General features: G+C 36.5%; 1 protein-coding gene and 1 long non-coding RNA gene across 2 annotated transcripts in view; one reads left to right on the top strand and one right to left on the bottom strand.

Moving 5' to 3' along the window:
- Positions 1 to 319: 319 nt before the first annotated feature.
- LOC131689200 (nucleosome assembly protein 1-like 1) lies at positions 320 to 1,169 on the top strand. The gene has a single exon (XM_058974131.1). It carries the CDS (start codon positions 373 to 375, stop codon positions 1,159 to 1,161), a length of 789 nt encoding a protein of 262 aa, XP_058830114.1. The 5' UTR covers positions 320 to 372; the 3' UTR covers positions 1,162 to 1,169.
- A 2,429-nt stretch (positions 1,170 to 3,598) lies between these two features.
- LOC131689201 (uncharacterized) overlaps positions 3,599 to 22,750 on the bottom strand; it is a 67,544-nt gene continuing 48,392 nt past the window's right edge. The window contains exon 3 of the long non-coding RNA XR_009305359.1: positions 3,599 to 3,667. This is a non-coding gene — a long non-coding RNA (uncharacterized LOC131689201). The remainder of the gene's footprint in view (positions 3,668 to 22,750) is intronic.

The following is a 22,750-nucleotide window of genomic DNA, read 5'->3' as shown; positions in this document are numbered from 1 at the left end:
AGCAGTGTTGCTATATTATATGCTTCGGAGCCGCGATCAACATTCATACATGTGGGATGTGAATCTGTTCCATTAATCACACTGATAATGGATTATTTCCTCTGTGGTCTCTAATATGTGTACAAATTTTTGTCGTAAGTACTTAATAGATAACCCTTAAATATCTCGTTTAATCCCAAAAGATGAATGCAAAAGAAGTTTAGCCCGAAACCCAGTGAAAATAAAAACCTGATTTTACGTTTCGCGACATTCGCGTTCAAATTAAATTAGTAGGCGACAACGAAACTCGCACCATTTCAAATTGCAGCTTTCATCCGAACTGTCACAAATCGATTCTGGCTGATTGAAACCGAACAACTACAGACACCAACTATGCTTCCTCCGAACATCCGTACGAAGATCGACGCACTGAGGAAAATTCAGATTGACATACTGAACAAGGAAGCGGAATTCCACGAGCAGGTCCATTCGGTGGAGACCGATTTTCAGAAATCGTTGATTGAAATCTTCGACAAGAGACGCCAAATTGTGAACGGTACTACGCAAGAGGACACGCTGAAATCGGAAGGACACGAAAACAACAAAACGGAGGATCCACTGGTCAAGGGGATTCCAGAATTTTGGCTTAGAGTCTTCAAAATGGCTCCAATTTTTTACGGACTCGTTCAACCGCACGACGAAGAGGCTCTGAAGCATCTGATAGACGTTCGGTCGATTTTGATCAACGAGCCGAAAGCTGGATTCGTGCTGGAGTTTGAATTTGAAGCGAACGATAATTTTACTAACACAGTGCTCACCAAGCGGTACGAGATGGAGTGTGTTCCTGATGTGAATAAGCTGCTGTCGTTTAATGGTTTCAAAATCTTCGACACTGTCGGATGTGACATTGACTGGAAAGAGGGTGCTAATTTGACTGTCGCCGTCGAAAATGGAACGGAGCGTACTGTAGATTCATTTTTCAATTTTTTCTGTCCGAAAAAGCTAGCAGCAAATGTGGATCCGGTGACGTACAAGAAGTTTATGGAGTATGACTTTGGGATTGGCTATTTCATCAAAGATCGGGTCGTGCCGCGAGCGGTTTTGTTCTACTGTGGAGATTTTATCAACGTGGATGATGATTCGTTGGAATATGAACTGGAACAAGCGCAAATCTGTGATTAATATGTAATAAATTGTTTGTTATCAACACCATTGTTTTATTGCCTTGGGTCAGAGAAAAAATTCCCGCTTAGCGCACAGGTACATAAAAAAATTTGCTAGAGTTTGACATATAAATTGATAATCACTCGATTTTTCAAATGATTTGAAGCATAAATACATCGTTAGCAGATTGTAAATTTTCAATTGTCATAAAACAACAACTAGTAATACTATGTATGGGGAAACGTAATAATTAGGTTGGACTCTACCTTCCACGAGGAAATCCAATTCACTGCTGTGGGAGGAGTGGAAAAAAAGAAATAAATTCCAATAAATATTCAAGTTAAAATAAATGGCAATTTATTGGTCTACATAGTGTATACCATTGTACGCAATCAAAAACATCATCACCGATAAAGATATTGTTTTGCGTGGTTCTTTTCTAGCGATGAAAATGCACCGGAAACGCAGTAAATTGTATAGCAAAGGACGACCTAGAGAAGCATACACATTCCATGGGAGACAGGTGTAAAGCATTACTTGCCACTGGGTTCGCGGGCGCTTGCGCACCGTGGCTGAGGAGATTTCTGGCATGCAACTTGCATGCAACATACAGTCATGGCTAACTTGTCTTTGATGTACAATTTTTACTGCCCGACTTTTGGTTAGGGTAGACGTTTCCTAATTCATCTCAGCGCCTCTATTCATCTCGTTTCTTACTTACTCAACTTGAAATAAAAAAATACAACAACACTGCTTTACATAGTCAATCATTTCAATAGCGAAAGAAAGGTTTAGTGTTTAACTAATTTTAGAAAATGATACAGTGTAGAGACCCGATTTTATCAGCCCCTGATTTTATTTACCCCCGATTTTGTCAGTATCATTTGCAAATATATTTTATGGGCTCTAGCAGACGAACCAAGTCAAATTCGACTAAATCATTTTTAAGCATATTTTTCTTGTCTTAAATATAGGGGTCCGGTTCAAACTATCGGCAGGGGCAGTCTTATCAGTTTTGAAAGTCAATAGCTTTCATTATATTTGACAGAATGATTTATTTTTTATTTATGAGCTAAATCGGGGCTCGCATGCGAATACGGCGTCATTCGTGTGCTACCCTCGTGCTGCATACACTAGCACGTCCTGTCATCCGAATCCATCGTTTGCTGAGAAAGAGTCACTACACCGAGTGTGTTGGTGCCGGAGCACCCGTCTACCTGACAGCAGTGATGAAATATCTTGCCTCCAAAGCATTGAAGCTGGCAGTACATTCTGTCCTTGATAACAAGTAGACCAGGATCATCCCCCGTCATCTGCAGCTGGACATTCGAGATTACGAAGAGCTGAACAAATTGCACTCTGGGCGGCGTGACTATTTCCTATGGTGGTGTGTTGTTTAATATCCAGGCCATTCTGTTGCCAAAGAAGACTGAAAATTAACCGAAGAAATTGATTGCCACCGGAGAGAAAAAGAAAAACGCTGGTGGTGGTAGTGAGAAGACCACAAAGTCAAAGGCTGCCGGTAAGAAACCGGTTGCGAAGATGGTTAACCCCTGCAAAGGCGGTAGCAGCTGTCACCAAATAGAAAGGTATCAAACCACCAAAGGCTGCAGCGAACAAGCCGAAGACCCCTAAGCCAAAGAAGACCCACACTCTTCAGCTTTAATAAAATAAGAGATTATTTTGGCTTAGGGTAAAGTGCCTATTTTCAACATACTAAGCAGGGTGCCTCACTAATTCATTAATTTCTCGGCCTACCATCAATGGAATGCCTAAAAATTGACATCAACAGCTTTGCTTCGTTGTTAATAACCAATATAATAACACAAATGCGGTGAAAACAGTGAAATTCTCGTGTTTGAGCGCAACAAAGACTCGAATCGAGTGCCCCTATTGTTGCGCTACCATTTGATTCAATGCGTTAAACAAAGATGGCAGACACTGCTCTAGCCAACGGCTTTAAATGGGTATGGTGACAATAGAAACATAGCGAAAATAGGGACTCCTCTCCAAAAATTTCGGACGGTAAGTCGTGTAAGGTTGGGAACGCTCATGTCTTTTGCGGTACTGCATAAATTTAATAAATTTCTTCGCTATTTTGTCGAAAATATGTTCAGCAATGCTGTATTAAATCTTGAAGTATGTATTACATTTATTAAGGGGTTATATATGTTGAGATGTGGGAAAAAAGGGAAAAGTTTGAATTTTTATAAAGGTATGTAGACATATTTTTATGAAATACTTGTTATACGTTTAGCGTAGTATAATGTCCAATTTGCAAAATACACTAGAGAAAATAAAAAAATATTAATAATTGTCGAAGCTATAGCAATTTCCGCAAAACACGTTTTTTTCAAATAGGTTTGCCGTAACTACGATTCTAGACTAACAGTTCAACAGAAACCATCAAATTAAAAACAATTCATTAGTATACGTACCTATGGTGTCCTTGAACGATCGACTACAAAAAAATTCTTCTTTTTGGAAACGGGGACGATTTTTCCAAAAAAATCACTATTTTCACCTGAAAAAAATTATTAAAAAATTCATAACAATAATATGAAAATTTTAACGAAAAAATGGAATCGTTCAAGGACACGACAGTTAAATTACGAACAAGTCAAAAAAAAAAAAAGTTTTGAGATCGGTTGAAAACTTTTCCGGCAATCGTAATTACCGCAAAGACGCTTTTGGGAAATATGATTTCGAGATAATCGCGTTTAATGTTTCAAGTATAAGCAACACCTCCATAAGGGAGCAAGATGAAAAACGCTATAACTTCGCGTCCACGAAAAACTGTATTGAAAAATCTTTCGAAAACTACTCGGAAATGGTGGAAAATTTTAGCTCATCTCGGTCAGAGCCGAATATGGTGCACCAACCGAACACTTCAATGGTGAAAAGATTTGTATATAGATCCGCTATAGATTTGTTTCATTATCGTTCGTATTGAGCGGCTTAGAGCGAACGCGAAGCATCTCCTCAAAGGTAAAGAAGTAAATATTTGTGAACTGTACAATAGATTGGTTCAATTTTTGACGTTTAGCTCCACCAAGCTCTACTGATTCCTTTTATGGCCCTTAGTATTTGTTGCGTCTACGGACCCTCCAAAATTTTTAAAGGTTATATGGAAATTAGTACGGAAAATCGGTAAAAATTGAAATGGGGTTGCCCTTTTGTTTATCAGGAATCGTCCAGCACCCAGTCCTCATAAACATCATCCTCGGGTTTCAGGCCCTAATCGATAAGGAGGGCCCCTCTTAGCATTGGCCAATATTATTTTAAAAGAGCCATTTTTTACTTTACCCCATTGAACGTTCGCTTCAATGGATCAATGTTCCTCACAAAGATTCTCGAAAGAAACTGAATTGTGAATTTCACGCCCCGTGTTCGTTTACTGTGAAGCAGAGCAAAGATCGCCCGGGTTATCCTTCACAGCGCGAGTGGCTAGTGCTTTTAGATTCTCTGTGAATATCCGAGGAAGCGAAGTACTTCACCCAACCTAATCAACAAAACTGATATATTTTTCCTCCTAGTGCTACGAGCTACATAAGAAATAAAACAGAGCCTATTTATTTGTTTTTAAGCTTTTATACAATAAAAAGCAATGGAAGCGCTCAAAAATTCTGTCGAGTGATCACTTTAATTCGAAATTCGAATTGATTCCTACGCATACCCATGTGTCTCTTGAGATAGACTAGACCCTGCTCAGTAAAATTCTTCTGGTCAAAGCACCACTAGAGGCGATAGCCCCCTACCTCTATTTGAGAGTTCAATTGGTCAAATGAGTCATCAAAAACTCTTGATATAGGGGAACATGGGGAGACTTGACGACTTGAGACTGGTGCTGGTGTCTACTGTCGTGAAATGAGATTGGAACAATCTCACTCACTAGGTAGATACTGTACTGTATTCCAAGCAGAAATCTTTCCGAGTATGTGCGGGGTACAATCTGCCCTTCAACTGAGTTTGTCCGGCAGAGTTATAAACTTCTGCTCCGATAGTCAGGCTGCAATCAAGGCCCTTAGCTCAGACAAATCCCGGTCCAAGCTAGTGATCGCGTGCCGAACCCAAATCGAAAAACTAAGCATTGTCAACACTATCTACCTTGTCTGGTATTACTGGAAATGACTGGGCTGACGAATTGGCCAGGGCAGGTTCAGCGATTGACTTCGTTGGTCCTGAGCCCGCGCTGCCAATTTCGACAAGTTGGATAAGGGAAAAAATACGGTCCTGGGCTTCGTCCGAGCACCGCAATTATTGGAGAAATCTACAAACGTGTCGCCAAACAAAGGCGTTTCCAGAACAACCGTGCCCAGTGATTTCGAAAAATTTCCTACATTTTTCGAAGCTCCACTGCGGCATGCTGACCAGGGCTTTAACCCGCCACTGCAAACTCAATTATCACATGGCAACTATTCAGCGCGCTGAGTCTTTTTCATGTGATCTTTGTGAATCCGACTACGGAACCTCATATCATCTGATATGCAACTATCCAGCGGTAGCGCAATTGCGCTTTCGAGTCTTCGGCCGTCCTTATATAGATGAAATCATGCTTGGACGACTGAAACCCAGAGACATACTAAAGTTTCTTATCCAATGTGGTGAAGAGCTTTAGGCTTATTCGCAGGCAAGTTGAACTACTTGTGAGTTTAACTTACTCACGGTGTTCCTAAAACCGTTATTAACAAAAAAATGACCATAAATTTGTCATACGGCATTCGAAAGATACAGTATCCAAGCATCTTCTCAGTGAATATTAAAATGATCCATCGAGAGATTCGAGAGAAATTGCGATTTGAAGTTTTATGACACGTTTCATAAGGCTACCAGTAAACACCCACGGGTTTGGTCCTATCTCTGTAAACAAAAAATATTTGTCTACTTATTTAGTACATGGCATTCGAAAGGTATAGTAATCAAGTATATCCAAGTATTTGAAGTAAACATTCAAACTTTTATCCATTTTTTAAATTTACACATTATATTTAACGTTGGGTAGACAACCCTATTTTCATATTTTTTTCAGTGCACCATATAAATAACACCTTTTGTACATTATATTTATGTAATTTAATGGTATGGTTTTCCTTTAAAAACCGCGACACGTATAAACGATTTAAATAGTCAATGGACAAACATGGACTCGGGCTTGAAGTCTGGTAGAAAACCCATCTATGACCGCATACCACATCCAAACCGTTATAAATTTCGATTCCGTCAATGAAATATTTTCAAACTTGCAGGGGATATACTTGATTACTATATATTTCGAATGCCATGTACTAAATAAGTAGACAAATTTTTTTTTTTGTTTATAGAGATAGGACCAAACCCGTGGGTGTTTGCTGGTAGCCTTATGAAACGTGTCATAAAACTTCAAATAGCAATTTCTCTCGAATCTCTCGATGGATCATTTTGATATTCACTGAGAAGAAGCTTGGATACTGTATCTTTCGAATGCCGAATGACAAATTTATGGTCATTTTTATTTGTTAATAACGGTTTTATGAACACCGTGTACCTGTTGTTTAGTGAGAATTTTACAGCCAAAACCACTTACTAGGTCGGATTTGCCTCACCATACCCTAATGTTAATAGTTTTGTTTTGAGTTTTATATGTCATGGAGCATGAAGAGAAGAATAACGGAATAATTCATGTTTTTTATAGGAATATGAATGTTTTCGAAACTAGCATAGCGTAAAATCCAACCACAACCCTTATTTGAAATTTTATCCATGTTTCGCATTTTTCTCTATTATTTTTGTTTTGTTAAAATTGCATTGATCTATTTGTTCAAGTTGTGGATTTTATTAATATTTCTGCAATATTAAGATTCTGCTTTTTTTTATCTATTTCCATACTTTTATTTTATCCATCTTTTCACGTTCTTTATATTTTTCTATTTCTAACACTACCACTTACTTTAATTTATAGTTTTTTTCCCTGTTATTTCATTTTATTCACCATTTTTCGAGGAAGTTCTACTTTCTTTATTTTATTTTTCTTATTGTTTAATATTTAAATAACCTGCTTTTTTGGTCATTCCATACAATTTGTTTTAATTTGTCTATTAACTACATCTATTATTATCATAGCCTTTTTCTATTTCCTTTTTTTCATATTTTTTGCATTTCTACAAACAATTTTATTTATTTCTTATATATTGGATTGAATCCAATATATCTGATTGTTTAATCGTTTACCTTTCTCGTATTTTCTTCCTTATTTTCTAGTTCTAAGCTTTCTGTTTTTCGTAGTTTTATTTTTTTCTCCATTGATAATTTAATATAATTTTATTTATATTTTACACATTTTCCTTAAGTTCTAATTCGTTATAGTTATTTCTTCATTGTTTCCATTCAACTTACTTTCAAAATAGGTACTTTTTCTGTTGACCATTTTCCTATACGTTTATTTTGAATTTGAAAAACATTTGATTTATCTTTTTACATTTCTTATAAAAGAAATGTATAGGATTCGCTCAAACTTTGACAACTTTTTCCGAGGCCCGGAGGGCCGAGTCTCATATACCAATCGACTCAGCTCGACAAATTGAGACAATGTCTGTATGTGTGTGTGTGTATGTGTGTATGTATGTATGTACAAAATGTCATGTAATTATCTCAGCAATGGTTGAACCGATCTTAATGAAATTAGTTTCAAATGAAAGGCCTAACGTTGCCATTTGACACTATTATTTTTCATTTTCGATATGTTGTTTACTTTCTGAGATATGGGCGATTTTGTCAAAACACAGCAGGTTTTTTGCAAATAACTTTCAAACAATACAATATTGTCCCACAAAAATAGAAAGCTTGTAAAAATACCTTTCTAACAAGCTATAGATTGTCTAAATCCGTGCACGAGCGGCGGAGATATTAGACATTTTGTATTTTTAGTCCTCGCTTACCAATTTCCACTAATTAAAAATGAGATTGTTTCATACTTCATTCATTTTTTACTGGTGATTTAGGGGCAAAACTAAACCGATTTTGAATATCGGGGTATGAAAACACATCTACGTGATTCATGGAATTCGATGTTGAGAACATTTTGTGAATTACCTTTATAATAAAAGAACTATTTCTCAAAAATCAATATATAAGTTCACTTCAAAGACAAAATAATGCGTTGATAAAGAAACAGTGAGTTCTAGTATTTGTTCCTTGGATTAGGCATTGCGTTCAATCATGAGGTAAATGTTGGATGGTATATCAATACACAGATCAACAAGTAATTCACCTAGTAGTGAGATAAAAGATTTCTAATATAATTATACTTGTGGCGTCACCGAAAGCAACTGTATGTTTGAAGCCCAAAAATCTAGCGAAAATTTAGCTCTTTTGCAAGATTTAGGTTATACTGGTTATGGAGCAAAAATTACTACTTACATTATTTATGATAAGAATGTAAGAATCAATATATCATAATAATATACCTATAAAAATAATGTCACTGCATTAACCATCACCCCCACCTATCTCTATCACTCTCTATCTCTCTCTCTCTCTCTCTCTCTCTCTCTCTCTCTCTCTCTCTTTCTCTCTCTGTCTCTCTTCTATCGCATCTATCTAGCTATTTCTGTATGCATTTCTAAGTTGTGTGATAAGATCTTCTGCCAATCTGAAATATTTGTTAATTGTAATTGCGAAGGTTTGAGAAAACAAAACTATTTTTTATCTGCTGCTACATCAACTCAACTTTAATTCAATTGTATTCAAAGCCTGTTTCTACACTATAATTAAGGAAATTCATGGCTATATCAGAAAAATATTTGGCTTAATTGGGTAATATGAAAGATTAATGATGGAAATTTTCAAAAGAAAAATCAACATTTCGAAGACAAAATACATGAGAGGAAGAGGTTCTAGAGACGACAATGTGAACCTCGCACCCGAGTTCGGATTGACGGTGACGAAATCGAGATGGTCGACGAGTTCATGTATTTGGGCTCACTGGTAACCGACGACAATGATAACAGCAGAGAAATTCAGAGACGGATCTTAGCGGGAAATCGTGCCTACGTTGGACTCCAGAGGACACTCTGGTCGAACAAAATTCGCCACCGCACGAAGCTGATTAGATCGGTGGTCCTCTACGGCCACGAGACCTGGACTATGCTCGTGGAGGACCAACGCCTTGGAGTTTTCGAACGAAAGGTGTTGCGTACCATCTGGTGGCGTGCAGATGGAAGACGGAACGTTGCGCAGGCGAATGAACCATGAGTTGTATCAGCTGCACATTCGTTGTATCGGTACGAACTTTCATGAAAAATAACGGATCAAAGACCAAAAATATCCACAAATTAGATCCAGGAAAAGAAGTCTCCCAAAGTACCCACTCTCGATGGGGGATATACTGAGTAGTTTGAACCATTTCTTTTTCACAATATTGGTCTGTATAGGACTTATTTATCCATATTTCCTGCACGAGAATTCCGTACGAAACAATACAAACACGCTTTTATGCAATCGACATAGCCTAGACATTTCACACTATTTACTTCAATGCAAATAAAAACTTTGAAATATCTACCTGTCTCATTCACGAATCGCATTCTCCCTCTGTCGTTCTCTGTTCAAGGGGCTTGAAAGCACATGTGACCTTGTCTCACTTTACTATATTCAATTGCGCGTTAAAATACTGGACCAGTAAATTCTGTTCTGCACATAAATCTTTTTTCGGGAATATGTGACCAAAAAGTAAACTTTGAATACGTCAAGTAAAGAAGCATGAAAACAAAAAGATGGAAGCCCTAGAAAGTCCATTGCATATTTATTAGCCTTTTCTCAGAAGATGGGATTTTCAAAAACATTTCAAAACTTTCTGATGCAATGGTTTTCAAATTCGTACAATCCGGTTTATTCATTTTCTTTATTCAAAAATGTGTTTGGCTTCAAATATATGACCATTTAATTTTAATTAATTATTTCATTCCGCATCTTTTTATTCATTTTGTTCATCTGCGTTCATTTTACTTATTTTATTCGTTTCATTCTTTGGATTCACTCTGATCCGTTTACTCTTTTTGTGCATTTTACTCATATCATTCATTTAACTTATTTTATTCATTGCTTTCATTGTATGTATTTTATTAATTTTTTCCAGTTTATTCATTTTGTTCAGTTTCTTCATTTTAATAATCTGACTACTTTTTCAGTTTTAATCATTTCATCCAAATAATTTATTTGATTCAATTTATTTCTTTATATTAATTTATAACCTTTTACTGTTGTTCAATTTTTCATTTTAATCAATGCATTTAATTCTGCTCATTTTCTTCTCTTTATTCATTTTATCACTTCAGCTCATTTTGTTTATTTGATTCGTTTGTTTTATTTATGCATTTCATTTATTTTTTACTTTATTCGTTTTGTTCATCCATTCTTTTTATTCATTTGATTCATTTCATTAATTCATTCATCATGTATTCACTGGATGAATTAAATCAATTTGATTCATTTAGTTCATTTGATTCATGTGATTCATTTGATTCATTTGCTTTATTTGATTGATTTAATTCATTTGATTCATTTGATTTATCTGATTTATCCGATTCATTTTATTCATATCTTTAATTTTATGCATTTCATGTTCAGTCATTCGTTTTATTTCATTCAATTTGTTAGTATGAGTCAATTTATTCTATTAATCTTATAACTATTTCTAAATATAATCTTAATTTTTATGTTATAACCTAATCTAATTTGATTCGTGTATTTGGATCAAAATTATAATGATTTCCATTACTTTTTCTACTCATTTTATGAATTTAAAAACCTATTGTTTCATTTTTTGCTTTACTTTTTTATTTCGGTCGTTTTGTTGATTTCTATAATTTATTCAGTTTATTCGAGATTTTATTCGTGCAAGACTAGAAACTGTTTTCATCCCACCTCTAGTTGGGTGCCTACTTCTCGTGAGTTCTGCAAACTAATCCAATAGAGAAATGTGTAAGAAATGTTTCATCTCACTGCTAGGTGGATAAAATCGGTTTTCTTTTAGTAGCTTTTTTCATTTTCATTGATTCTTAAAATTTTCCTACTTTCCTACCGATTTTTTATCATTTTCACCATTTGTTCAATAATGTTCGACTTCTTTAATCTTTGCAAAATGTTTTTCTAGTTTCCTGTTCTCTTTTATCAATTTTTTGTAGGTTCTGTTTTGGATTTTCTCGATTTTGCATTTTTTGACAATTGACATTAATTTGTTTATTTGCCTGATTTTGTTGTTTTTAGCTGTTTTATACATTCTTTTAATATTTAGTTTTACTATTGTGTTTTATCTTTTTCCATTGATCGCCGTTTAGATAATATTTTAAATTTTTATGATTTATGATTGTCATAACTTCTCCCTTCTGCCACCAAACAAGGCACCCGTAAGCCATTATTGGTCTAACAATTGTTGTGTAGATCCACTGATTGTACCTGGGTTTTAATCCCCAAGATTCGTCGAAAGCCCGTCTACATTGGCCGAAGGCCATGCAAGCTTTCTTGAAATCGATGTGAGCTGTCCAATCAAGTTTTGAGTTAAGAATTACCCCAACGTACTTATTTTGATCTACAACAATAATTGCGGAGTCAAAGAACTGCAGCGGACGAGCTCCGGTTGTAATCCTTTGTTGCGGGAAAAGCGCCATTGATATTTTATTTGGTTTAACTGATAGTTCAACATGAAGACACCATTGCTCAACAACACATAAGGCTTTTTGCATCAAATCAAAAAGTGTGTTAATGCAAATACCGGTGATCATTATATGATAATCGTCGGCGAAACAATATGTCGAGGACCCAAGCTCATTAAGTTTTTTTACAACAATCCATCGGCGACTCGGTTCCATAGAAGTGGTGACAGCACACCACCTTGGGGACATCCGCAGACACACAGTTTCCTTATTTCTACTTGTCTTAACGATGAGCACAGATGTCGGTTGCGGTTGCGTGTATCCAGTTCGTGATATATGAATATATATATATATATATATATATATATATATATATATATATATATATATATATATATATATATATATATATATATATATATATATATATATATATATATATATATATATATATATATATATATATATATATATATATATATATATATATATATATATATATATATATATATATATATATATATATATATATATATATATATATATATATATATATACAGGGTGTTTGGTTCATGGTTAAGAATCTCTCGGAGGGTGATAGACTGCCATATTTGGAGAATAAAATTGTTCTACACATATCATCAAATCTCAACCGTTACAGAGTTATTGAACTTTTTGTGTAAAAAACTTATTTGTCATAAAATACCTCTAACTTTGAAAGTATATTTTGTATTTTAAATGTTTCAGTTCCATTCGAAAGGTGAGAAAATTTCCTATTGAATGGTGTTCTCATATTTTTTAAGTAATTAGTTTTAATTACCTTTTAGCTGAAAAGTAGTTAAGAGTTAGTGTTTTTGAGGAGGTTTTTGCTAATTTTCTCGAAATAATGAAGTATGATTATAGCAATATCCATTATCCAAAAGTTGGGTCTTAGGACGATTCATGATTTGTTCTTGGACGTCATATTTCTATCTCTTCTCATTTCTTTGTAATTTCATTACTATACTTTTCCTGTAACCGACTTACAAGTGCTTAAAAGACTCTAATCTAAAAAATATGCTTTATATCGTTATTTACAAGATTTCATTAGAAAGCTGAGAAAATGTCCTATCAGTGTATGTACAAATATCTTTTAGTTAAGTGTACTAAATGGTTTTTTACTAAATAAATAACTCAAAATTTGTGTTTTTGGAGAGTTTTTTAATTATTCTAATTATTAATCAACAAACTTTATCGTAACTATTGTTCATTTGATGCCCCTTAATATTCTCTATAATTTTTTATAAGACACTTTGTCTATATCTCTTTTCATTTTGCTGCTATTTAATAGTTAACACAGCATGAGCTCGCCACAAATTTAGTGCGTTCGAAATCATTATTTTTGCATATGAAATGATGTGATAAAAACGATTTTGCGTCGAAACCAAAAGAGATAATTAAATGGAGTCAAAGAAAGAACTGTAGAACTTGCTGAGATGCATTATTTCCATGATAATAATGGTGATGTTTATTATTTACTATTTTAAGAAAATTAACGAAAATTCTAATAATAGCACAAACTTTAAACTAATTTACTTTTAAAAGAATACTAAATTCACTTAACTGAAAGGTATTAATGCATTTTTCACTGTTAAATTTTCCTGGCTTTTGAATAAAAGGAAAAAAAAGTACAATAAGTGCCGTAATTTTTCAATTAGAGCTGGTACTAGTGAAAATGAGATAAAAATATCCAAGTTGAATAACCCAAAATCATGAAAATAAGAAAAGGTAAGTGTATCATGTCAAAGAACAAATTAAGCAGCTCATCAAGACTAACAATCTGAATTATTAAAATGATGAGGTTAACTATTAGGATTTTCAAGAAATGAACGAAAAATCGTTTGAAATTGTTTAATTTTCAATAAATTACTTTGAAAAGGCTACTTAAACTCATTAGCTGAAACATGTGAGGGCATCACTCAATGCGAAATTTTCTCACCTTTCGAATGGAACTAAAACATTTAAAATACAAAGTATACTTTTAAAGTTAGAGGTATTTTAAGACAAATAAGTTTTTTACACTAAAAGTTCAATAACTCTGTAACGGTTGAGATTTGATGGCATGTGTAGAACAATTTTTTTCTCCAAATATGACAGTCTATCACCCCCCGAGAGATTCTTAACCATGAACCAAACACCCTGTATATATATATGTATATGATATATGAAGGTATTCCATAGCCTCGCGTTGCTTCCAAAATGGATTCGAGAGACACGTTGTCAAAAGCACCTTAAATATCGAGAAAAACTCCTAAGCTTTATTACTTTTGTGACAATATTGTGTAACAGGTAGTAAACTTTTCCCGCTGATATGCATATTGCATTGTATGCAGCTAACATCTCGAATGTAGTGGTCGACTAAACTGATTTGAGAAAGAATCCCCTTTCTAAATTTTGCAGTTATCCGAGTTTTAATTCAGTCCTCGAACATTTTTGAAACATCCTAATTTGAACCGTTTCAAAAAAGATTGGCTTCAATCTTTGTTCAAAACCGAGGAATTGAAAAGTAGCGATAACGGCTAAGAGAGCAAAATTAAACATTGCTTATTGCATTCCATGAAGCTGAGTAAGGTTTTCCTATGAGTGCCGTCTGTTTATAGTACAGGCACGTTGTGATCTGGTCTCTATTCATATAAAGCGCGGTTTGGGTAATAATAGTAGATTGTATTGCTGCCTTGGTCACCAGGCTGCACCAGAACTAGAGAGTTTTTAAAATTGCGACCAGTTTCAGAAGACTAATTTCCAATGGTTGTTTTACCCCTTTTACCGCGTAAATATGAAGCTGATGATTGGAAAACTCTATTTCATACAAACACAAAAAACGTGAGCACCAACACGAGTAACAAAATTCTTGTGGAATTTTTGGAGAACCAATTGAGAAAACGCGTCATATCTTACAAAAAAATATTAGTAAAGGTTTTATAGCTCGAGGGCATATGATATAACTGATCGGAACGATTAATCAAGTTAAATTTTCAATTTAATATCAGGCCCTGTTCTCGAATGGAATCAGCCGAAATTGTCGCAAAGTTTAGAATAAAGCATTTTAAAAAACCTTAAAATCCAATTGTTCTACAAAGTAACCATCCCATCCCACACGCCATAAGAAGAAAAAACCAAAACAGCGACACGAAAAACGGTGTCACATTAAGACATTAGCCGTGATGGACGCGATCCAGTCAAAGTAGGTGACGGCTGCCAATCGATGAAACCGCAACGAAGCGGAAGCCGCAACACGGTTCGAATATTACCCATTCGCACTGCCTGCTTTGCACCATCTCAACAGCCGATCGGAAATGTTTACAGCCAAAGAGTTTTCCCCCATTCAAAACAAACGCTTCGGGAGAATGGCGTCAGTGAGACCATCAATCTGGTCGGCGAACGGCGGGTCACTCGAGCGGAAATGAAATTATTTTTAGCCAATGTTTCGAAAAGTTAAAAATCCACTCGCGACTGGGTATCAGTTTCGAATTAGTGGACATTGTTGATTTAATTCTGTCGATGTTGGTATAAAAAATAGTCATTTTTATTGGCCACATTAAAGTGACCACCGGGGCTAATTTGGACATTTACAGCCTGAATAAAACTTTACTACTTGTTTAACAATCGGAACAGTTCATCAAGTGTTGAAACAGACAACATTATTCAAATAGTAATAGATTTAAATGTTTTACGAGTTATTTCAGCTCCTTCGGCTTAACAGCCAGCGCCGCAAAAAAAAGGTGTGAATAGGCGGGAAACAAGTGCGAGCAACTGCATGCTCAATTTGATGCAATTATGTCGGGTAAAATAGTAGAAATTGTCGGCGGAAAGTCGAAATATTTCGAGTGTGCAACTCATTACGCTAATCGCCTAGGCTGGTCTAGATTCGTCAAGTAAGCTGCTAATTAAAATACGCTCGGTACGGCTGTGGTTTGCTGTTTTGAAACCATCTACTAACAGAATTAGTGCGCGTGGGTCAACCTACGCAAAACATGCAGGCAATTTCGTATGCGGCCTACTGCGTGGATTAGAATTTGTTTGAGATACTCATCAGCATCTGTTTTCTTTGCAATTTGACAACAATTTTTTTCTATTTGTTTGTATTTACAGAAATCACTCGCAATAATATTTTTAGGCTTATTCTTTCCAATTGTTTCGCATACTGTGCAACTTTCCCACACGGTGTCACCTACACTCTTCAGAGGAAAACCGGCAAATAAAAATAAACATACACTAGACATCCATCGAAGAAAAATCGATTCTAATTAACTATCATCGCCGTAAAATCATTGATGCTGCGTGTCACATTTCACTCACCATTACCCGAGTCGCTGTGGTTGCGCCATGTACCGTAACCTCGTCTAATTCCCTTTGCGTGAAGGCAAGCAAATTATCTTCAGTGTAAATCACAGGAAGAACACCTGTTCGGAAACGATTGCAAAAAGCAAGCAGAGATCAGTATTCGTTTGCGAGAAACGATCTTCGACACAAGAGCAAATACTCGAATTAGTGATGTTCAGCTGTTGTTACCGTTCGTGATCGCCTGGAATGTATAAACTACGCGTTATCTCACCGTTTTTGCAGAATACCCCTTTCCGATGTCTCCAAGAGGCAGTCGTGATATTTCCAATTTGACATCTCATATTCGTACCACACAGTAGGCGGTGAAAAATTTATATGATCCACGCCTTGCCTTTGATGCGGATGAAATCCGAACAAAAAATTATTGCTGACGGAAATTCAGGCAGCAAAATAACTTTAATACAGTCATCGCCGGGAGCATCGAGGCAGCTGACAGCAGTTTGCATTAATCATGGCGTGATTTTTTGCCATTCGTGGTGCCAACAAATGGCAAATGCGAAAATAGCTCTGTCATCATTAATAATTTTTGTGAACACTCGGTTGCATATTGTGGTCGTTAGATCGCGAATGGTGATCACTCATCTCGATTCGCTTTGTTCGTGCGACATTTCGTGACTAATCGAGCATGGGCGAGCTTCTACATAGAACTTGTTACTTTCAACTCATTGTAATTAGAATTATTTTTCTAACTCTTGTTATGCATGATAAACAAAAGACAGCGGTCTAGAATAACAAATTTGACAGAATTAGCTACGAGATTTCGCTAGCTTAAAATTTCATCACACTAAGCAACGCTGTAGATCTAATCTGTCACTCGCCGCAAACGACTTGTAGGTCAAAGTCATCTGTCTGTCAGTACATCACCCGGAACATTTCAACGCACTCGACAGTCGTGGGCATATAATTGGGGGTCATCCAAAAATACTGTTTCTTGCAGCACTTTGCAACGAATTAAAAGATATCTTTAGGACTAAGAACGGGTGCGTTTGATCTTTTCGACACGTTCGCCAACGCTGCCAACAGATTCTTCCGTTAGATCAGATTTTACAGGACATGCCAAGATGCGAGTCAGCAACAGACAGACAGACAGACCGACAGGTGAGAAATGCGACGAGTCAATGAATGATCGTGCGACCGGAAAATGTTTTCACACCTTTTTGTCCGCCCACCTGGGACTGGGATGCAACTTGAAGATCCTAAAATATGCCCCCCCTTGTCAAAGTGACCGTGAATCAAGACTTTGTTTTGACGGTAAGCAGTAGTGCACTGGTAAGAGTAGGCCGTTCATTCTGTTGCTTGCTTGTGGCAATTTTCGATCGATGACTGCATCTGCTGCGGTTAACCGGAAAACATCGCCTACTGGGAGAAATTTCTGAGTTTAATAATGATGCACAGGCTGGTGGCAGAGTGCTAATGAATCAGACTCGATGCACTTGACTAGTGAGCGTCTATTTGTGGAATGATGCGACGGCTATCAGTGGGGAATGTTTGAGCGTCGCGTGCGAGCTCTTCTTCGGGATGCTGGGAAACCGACCGGCTGAACTCAGTAGGATGATGATGTAAACAATTTTATGTGCCAACGTCGATCGTAAATCTCATTGGGGCCGATCGTCCACGATGGGTATCCTCGTCCCTTGTTGAGGCCGATTCGGGGAAATGAAATTTGTTAGGAATTTTCGTGCTTCAAGTGTGTATACAATGTTCAATAACATTTCCCTAGCTTCGTGCCGCCACTTGCTTGAACGATGCGATCGTGGTGTGTCTTTTAGGCCATAGGAGGGGAGATGCGTGCTATCGTGTGTCCCCTTCTGCCAACCACTTCCTAACCGTTCCCCCCTCGCCATTCACCAGCAGCAGTTGATCGTGTGCCCAGATTCGGTTGAAGGAGCAGCTCGAGACATTGACCGCTTTGGCAAGTGTGTGGTGTATCACTAGTGGGACAAGTTCCCGAGATTTTATCTTGAGCCGCTATCGTCTTTAGGCGCTATCTCAATACATTTATTTTTAATTCTAAAGATTAAATTTTTTGAGCAGACCCTTTTCTATCGGCACAGAAATTGCGGTAAGAGGGTAATCTGTTGTTAAGAAAAAGGAACGATTCGTGACAAGTGCTTGTCTCTGTGAATTATTACCAGTTTCAGGCCCATTATGCACTAATTAGCTTGATACATCATATTACAGCATGTCAAGATTTGCTTTGACCATGCTCTTTTGCCTTTTACTAAATAATGGAGACACCTAAACGAGTTAATGCGTGTTGTGGAGAAGCATGGTTGATTGTAAGTCTATATTTACGAAATATTTTAAACAATTGAATGAGATCTCGAGGATTAAACATTTACTTCTTCAAATATGTGTATGGATTCATTATGTTCAGTTCCTTAAGAACGCTTTAAATTGACTTACAACTAAAAGAGCTTTTTCAAAATTTTCATTGAAATAAAGGAGACTATCCAAAATGTTTTCGATCATTTGTTCAAACAGATTGATTACATATAAATAAATTCACGCAATCATGATAAATAAGCGAAAATAAACTCAAAGACTCAAAGATTCACTTATATAGCTTATTCGTAAAGTCGTCTAATCGCAGGTCACTATTGCAAAATATACTGTACTTACAGCTAGAATGGCGAAAGAGAAAACCATTTTGTTCCACCCAATTTTATTTTGTATCAAACTGTGTTGTTTCCACATTCCCTTACTTTGACGCAAGTCATGTTTTCGAGGTTTTTAGGAAAATGTTCAACGAAAAATAGTCAGAGAAAGAATGACCGGAACGGTTAGAAAAAAATGCAACGAAAATTCACCTTTTCTTTGAACACATTGAGAAAAGATGTGCCCTTGAGCAGGAATTGAACCTACGAACTCCCAGTCTCCAGTTAGATGCGTTAACCACGTCACCACACAGTAAAAACCTACTTTAATTCCATTAGTGGTGCAATTGTGCCTTTCTTATTTATCGAAACTATGATTTAATAACTGGTTACGTTTAATATAACATTGTGGATATATCTATTACATTCTCGTTACACTTGGTAAGAATATATATAAGCGCACGACTGCCACGAACCAGATGAGCAGCATGTTGACGCTGACACTTGAAACAAACAGTAATATAATATTTAATTAGCTTAATTAGCGTGAGTTCAATGTTGTCTTCGTGTTAACATATTTTGAAAAGCGAGGTGGTGGGGGACGGGGGGATGATTAGTGGACCATTGTTGAACTGTAGAGTAGGAATAGAGGTTGATGAATGGATAGTAGAGTGGCTCGAAAATGACATTTTTCAGCATAGCACTTTTTGAGTTCCTTTTGTGGTCCCAAATGCCTGTGAAAAGTTTGGGAGCGGTCGATTGCTTCCCGGGTTTGCGCATTGCGTTTAAAGTTTGTATGGGATTTTATATAGGGAAATCAATTATTTTGCATTTACGTTAATAAAGATCGCTATTTCACTCAATATGAAAAACCAGGTTTATAAAACGATAATTCAAACCTTGGTTAACAACTTTGTCGAAACCAGTAACTAGCTACGAGTTTTCAAAAAATAGTTATAACGATTTTAAAACTTATGGTTCAATCCAAATGCAGAAATTAATTATTTCTTCCAACACTGTGAGTACACAACGACACCGATACTTTAAACTTGAACAAATGAGAATATATTCATCGCAGAGATTTGGTACCTTTGAATGAAATGTTCAGAATGAATTGCTGAATAACACAGATGTAGTCAGAAAATGAAAAGAAGAGGGAGGTGGGAGGCTTGTGTACTCCCCAGTTCCCTTTTTAGATAGTTTAGTATAACATAAGGAGCCATCTTCAACGCAGGTTTGTACCGTCGAATTAAAAATTAATCTTACGTGTTTGAGTGCTACTATTTAAGGGCTCTACTGTTATCTCATTTAAAATGGTACAACGGTTTATAAGTTTTACATATATTAAAACCCTATTTCTTAGCCGTTCAGAGTCAGAATTTTTAAAAAAATGCATATCCTTAGATTCCTTGAAGTCTCGGAATTGTTTTTATTGAAGTTTTCGTTTGAGAATCTAGGAACGAAACCAGGATAGTTACTTCAAACAAGCGTTTTTTGATGAAATTGAGTTAGGTTCACGCAAAACAGAGGTGATCTTGGTGGACCAGCAATATACTTCAGGTTAGAACCCAACGCGATTTCCAGACCTGAGTTAGTTTTTGCATCAAGCAAAAGTAACATAAATTTGTAGGTGTAAATCCTAAATATTGTAAATGTTTTTTCCCACAACAAAGATTGTAGTATGATTCATATTTGGGTCTATCAAAATATTAAGAAAGTTCAGTCGTTGATTTTTACAAGGACTTAATGATTCTTTGTCTTATACAAAACAATCTAAAAAGGGACTGGGGAGTACACAAGACCCCCCCCCCACCCTCGCTTCTTTTCATTTTCTGACTACGTCTATTTTATTCAGCAATTCATTCTGAACATTTCATTCAAAGATACCAAGTCTCTGCGATGAATATATTCTCATTTATCTAAGTTTTTAATGTCGATGTCGGTGGTGCACCGGCAGTGTTGGAAAAACTAATCAATTTCTGCATTTGGATTTTACCATAAGTTTTAAACTCGTAGCTAGTTACGGTCTTCGACAAAGTTGTTAACCAAGGTTTGAACTATAGTTTTATGTAGCTGGTTTTTCATTATCAGTGAAATAGCGATCTTTATTAATTAAAATGCAAAATAATTGATTTCCCCATATACAATCCCATGCAAACTTTGAACGCAATGCGCAAACCCGGGAAGCAACCAACCGCTACCAAATTTTGCACAGGCATTTAGGACCACAAAAAGAGTTGTGCCCGCTAGTTTAAATCATTTTGAAGTTTTCCCATACAACCGCGAGCCACTCTAATGGATAGTCGAGATTGATATTATGCAGGGAATTGATGTCAGCCTGGCTGGGTGGTGCTTTTGGGGGACGTATGTGGTTTTGTTGCCTGCCCCAACACTGTGATAGTGTGACAAAGAATTGCAGTTACTTTCACATGGGCAGCAGTCAGCTGGGTCAATATTTTTTGGATAGTTGTTTTGGATGGTTTGATGCATGATTATATACAATCAGTTAGGCACCAAATAGGGTTTTCAAAAATTTGGGGGAAAAATCCAAGGTTTTTTCCCGGTTAAAACGGTTTTCCATGGGAAGTTTGTTTTTGATGTTTTAATAATTGAACATTGTTGTATTGTTATCAAAACATGTTTTTTTTTAATTGACGAGCATTATTGTCATTAAGATTGCCTTGAATCTGAAAATTCTGGTAAGTCTTCTTCGATTTAATCATTGTCTGATCGCTGATCCCACATTTCTTTACCAATTTTGTAGTTAAATAGCTTTCTAACACGAGATGAGCTAAGTCGATTGCGTTTCTTATTGCGAATCCACCACCAGCCGAAAGAATTCGGATTGCAATTTGTGCGAGTTCCGATTGCGGTGCGGTCTCTTTCTGCATATTACTAACTTTTACCTTGCACCGAATTAAGTAGGTATTTATTAAATTTTAAGTGAATGATTATCTAACTTCGTTAAATGTGAAACAACTTCTAAAATGAGTAACAAGTAGGATAAAAGTGGCTTGGGCATCACACGATTACCTGATTTTTATTAGTCAGGGTAACTATGACTAAAACTAAAACGAGCTGAAAATTTTGTCTGCGGACTAAATGAGGGACCGAAAATAAAAGTGGCAGGAACAGAATATGCCACGTAAAACCCATTTTACGGACGGAGCTCTTCCATGTAAGAGTCGATTAAGAGCGAATTATCAGTCTCTACGCATCGCTCGATCGAGATAGAAGTGTTTTGTTTTCGGTCTGTTGGAAAAAGAACACTGCAGTAATCCGCGTTCAAGGTTATTTTGCCATTCTCTGCCTCTTCGGTTTGGACTTTTATTTTCTTTTGTGCGTGTGTTAACCGTTGGGCCACATTCCTCAACCTTTTGTTCGTAAAGCGAGGATTGAACAATAACCAGCTATTTAAGCTGGACTGGTGCGTTGTGGGAAACGAGTATACAGATAAGTGAAATCTACCTTTTTGATACATTTACGGCTTTTTCCCGTCTGCGCGGGTGCTGACCCCGTGCGTTGACGGTGTCGATGGCTTCCTCCCCGGATGGCCAAATGGAGATCGAGTCGACTCCTAAGGCTCTCCCCCGACCCAAACAATATCCAGAGCTCTCGACCGGTCCCTTTGTGGTCTTCTTTCGGCCCAAAACAAAATCGCTGAATCTATTACAGATTTCAAAAGACCTAACGGAACGGTTCTCGGCTGTGATCGAAATAAAAAAGGTCCGCTCAGACAGGCTGAGGGTCGTGCTGACTAACTCAAAGCAGACAAACGATATTGCTTGCTGCGAGCACTTTACGAAGGACTATCACGTGTATATTCCAGCTGTGAAAGTACAGTCTGAAGGCGTTGTCACCGATGACAGTTTGACATGCGAGGATCTGCTGCAGTACGGGGTTGGCCGTTTCAGAGACCGCTTACTTCAGCCAGTGAAAATACTCGAGTGCAAGCGTTTGCACTCAGTTGTAGTTGCGGGGGATGGTTCAAAAACGTAC

Source organism: Topomyia yanbarensis, chromosome 3 (assembly GCF_030247195.1).
Source record: "Topomyia yanbarensis strain Yona2022 chromosome 3, ASM3024719v1, whole genome shotgun sequence".
NCBI lineage: Eukaryota > Metazoa > Arthropoda > Insecta > Diptera > Culicidae > Topomyia > Topomyia yanbarensis.
Note: the sequence above shows the minus strand (reverse complement) of the source record. Positions and strands in the feature narration are given on the sequence as shown.

What these genes read in the sequence shown, in the direction of transcription:
- LOC131689200 (XM_058974131.1), top strand. Translation starts at nt 373, where the DNA reads ATGCTTCCTCCGAACATCCGTACGAAGATCGACGCACTGAGGAAAATT.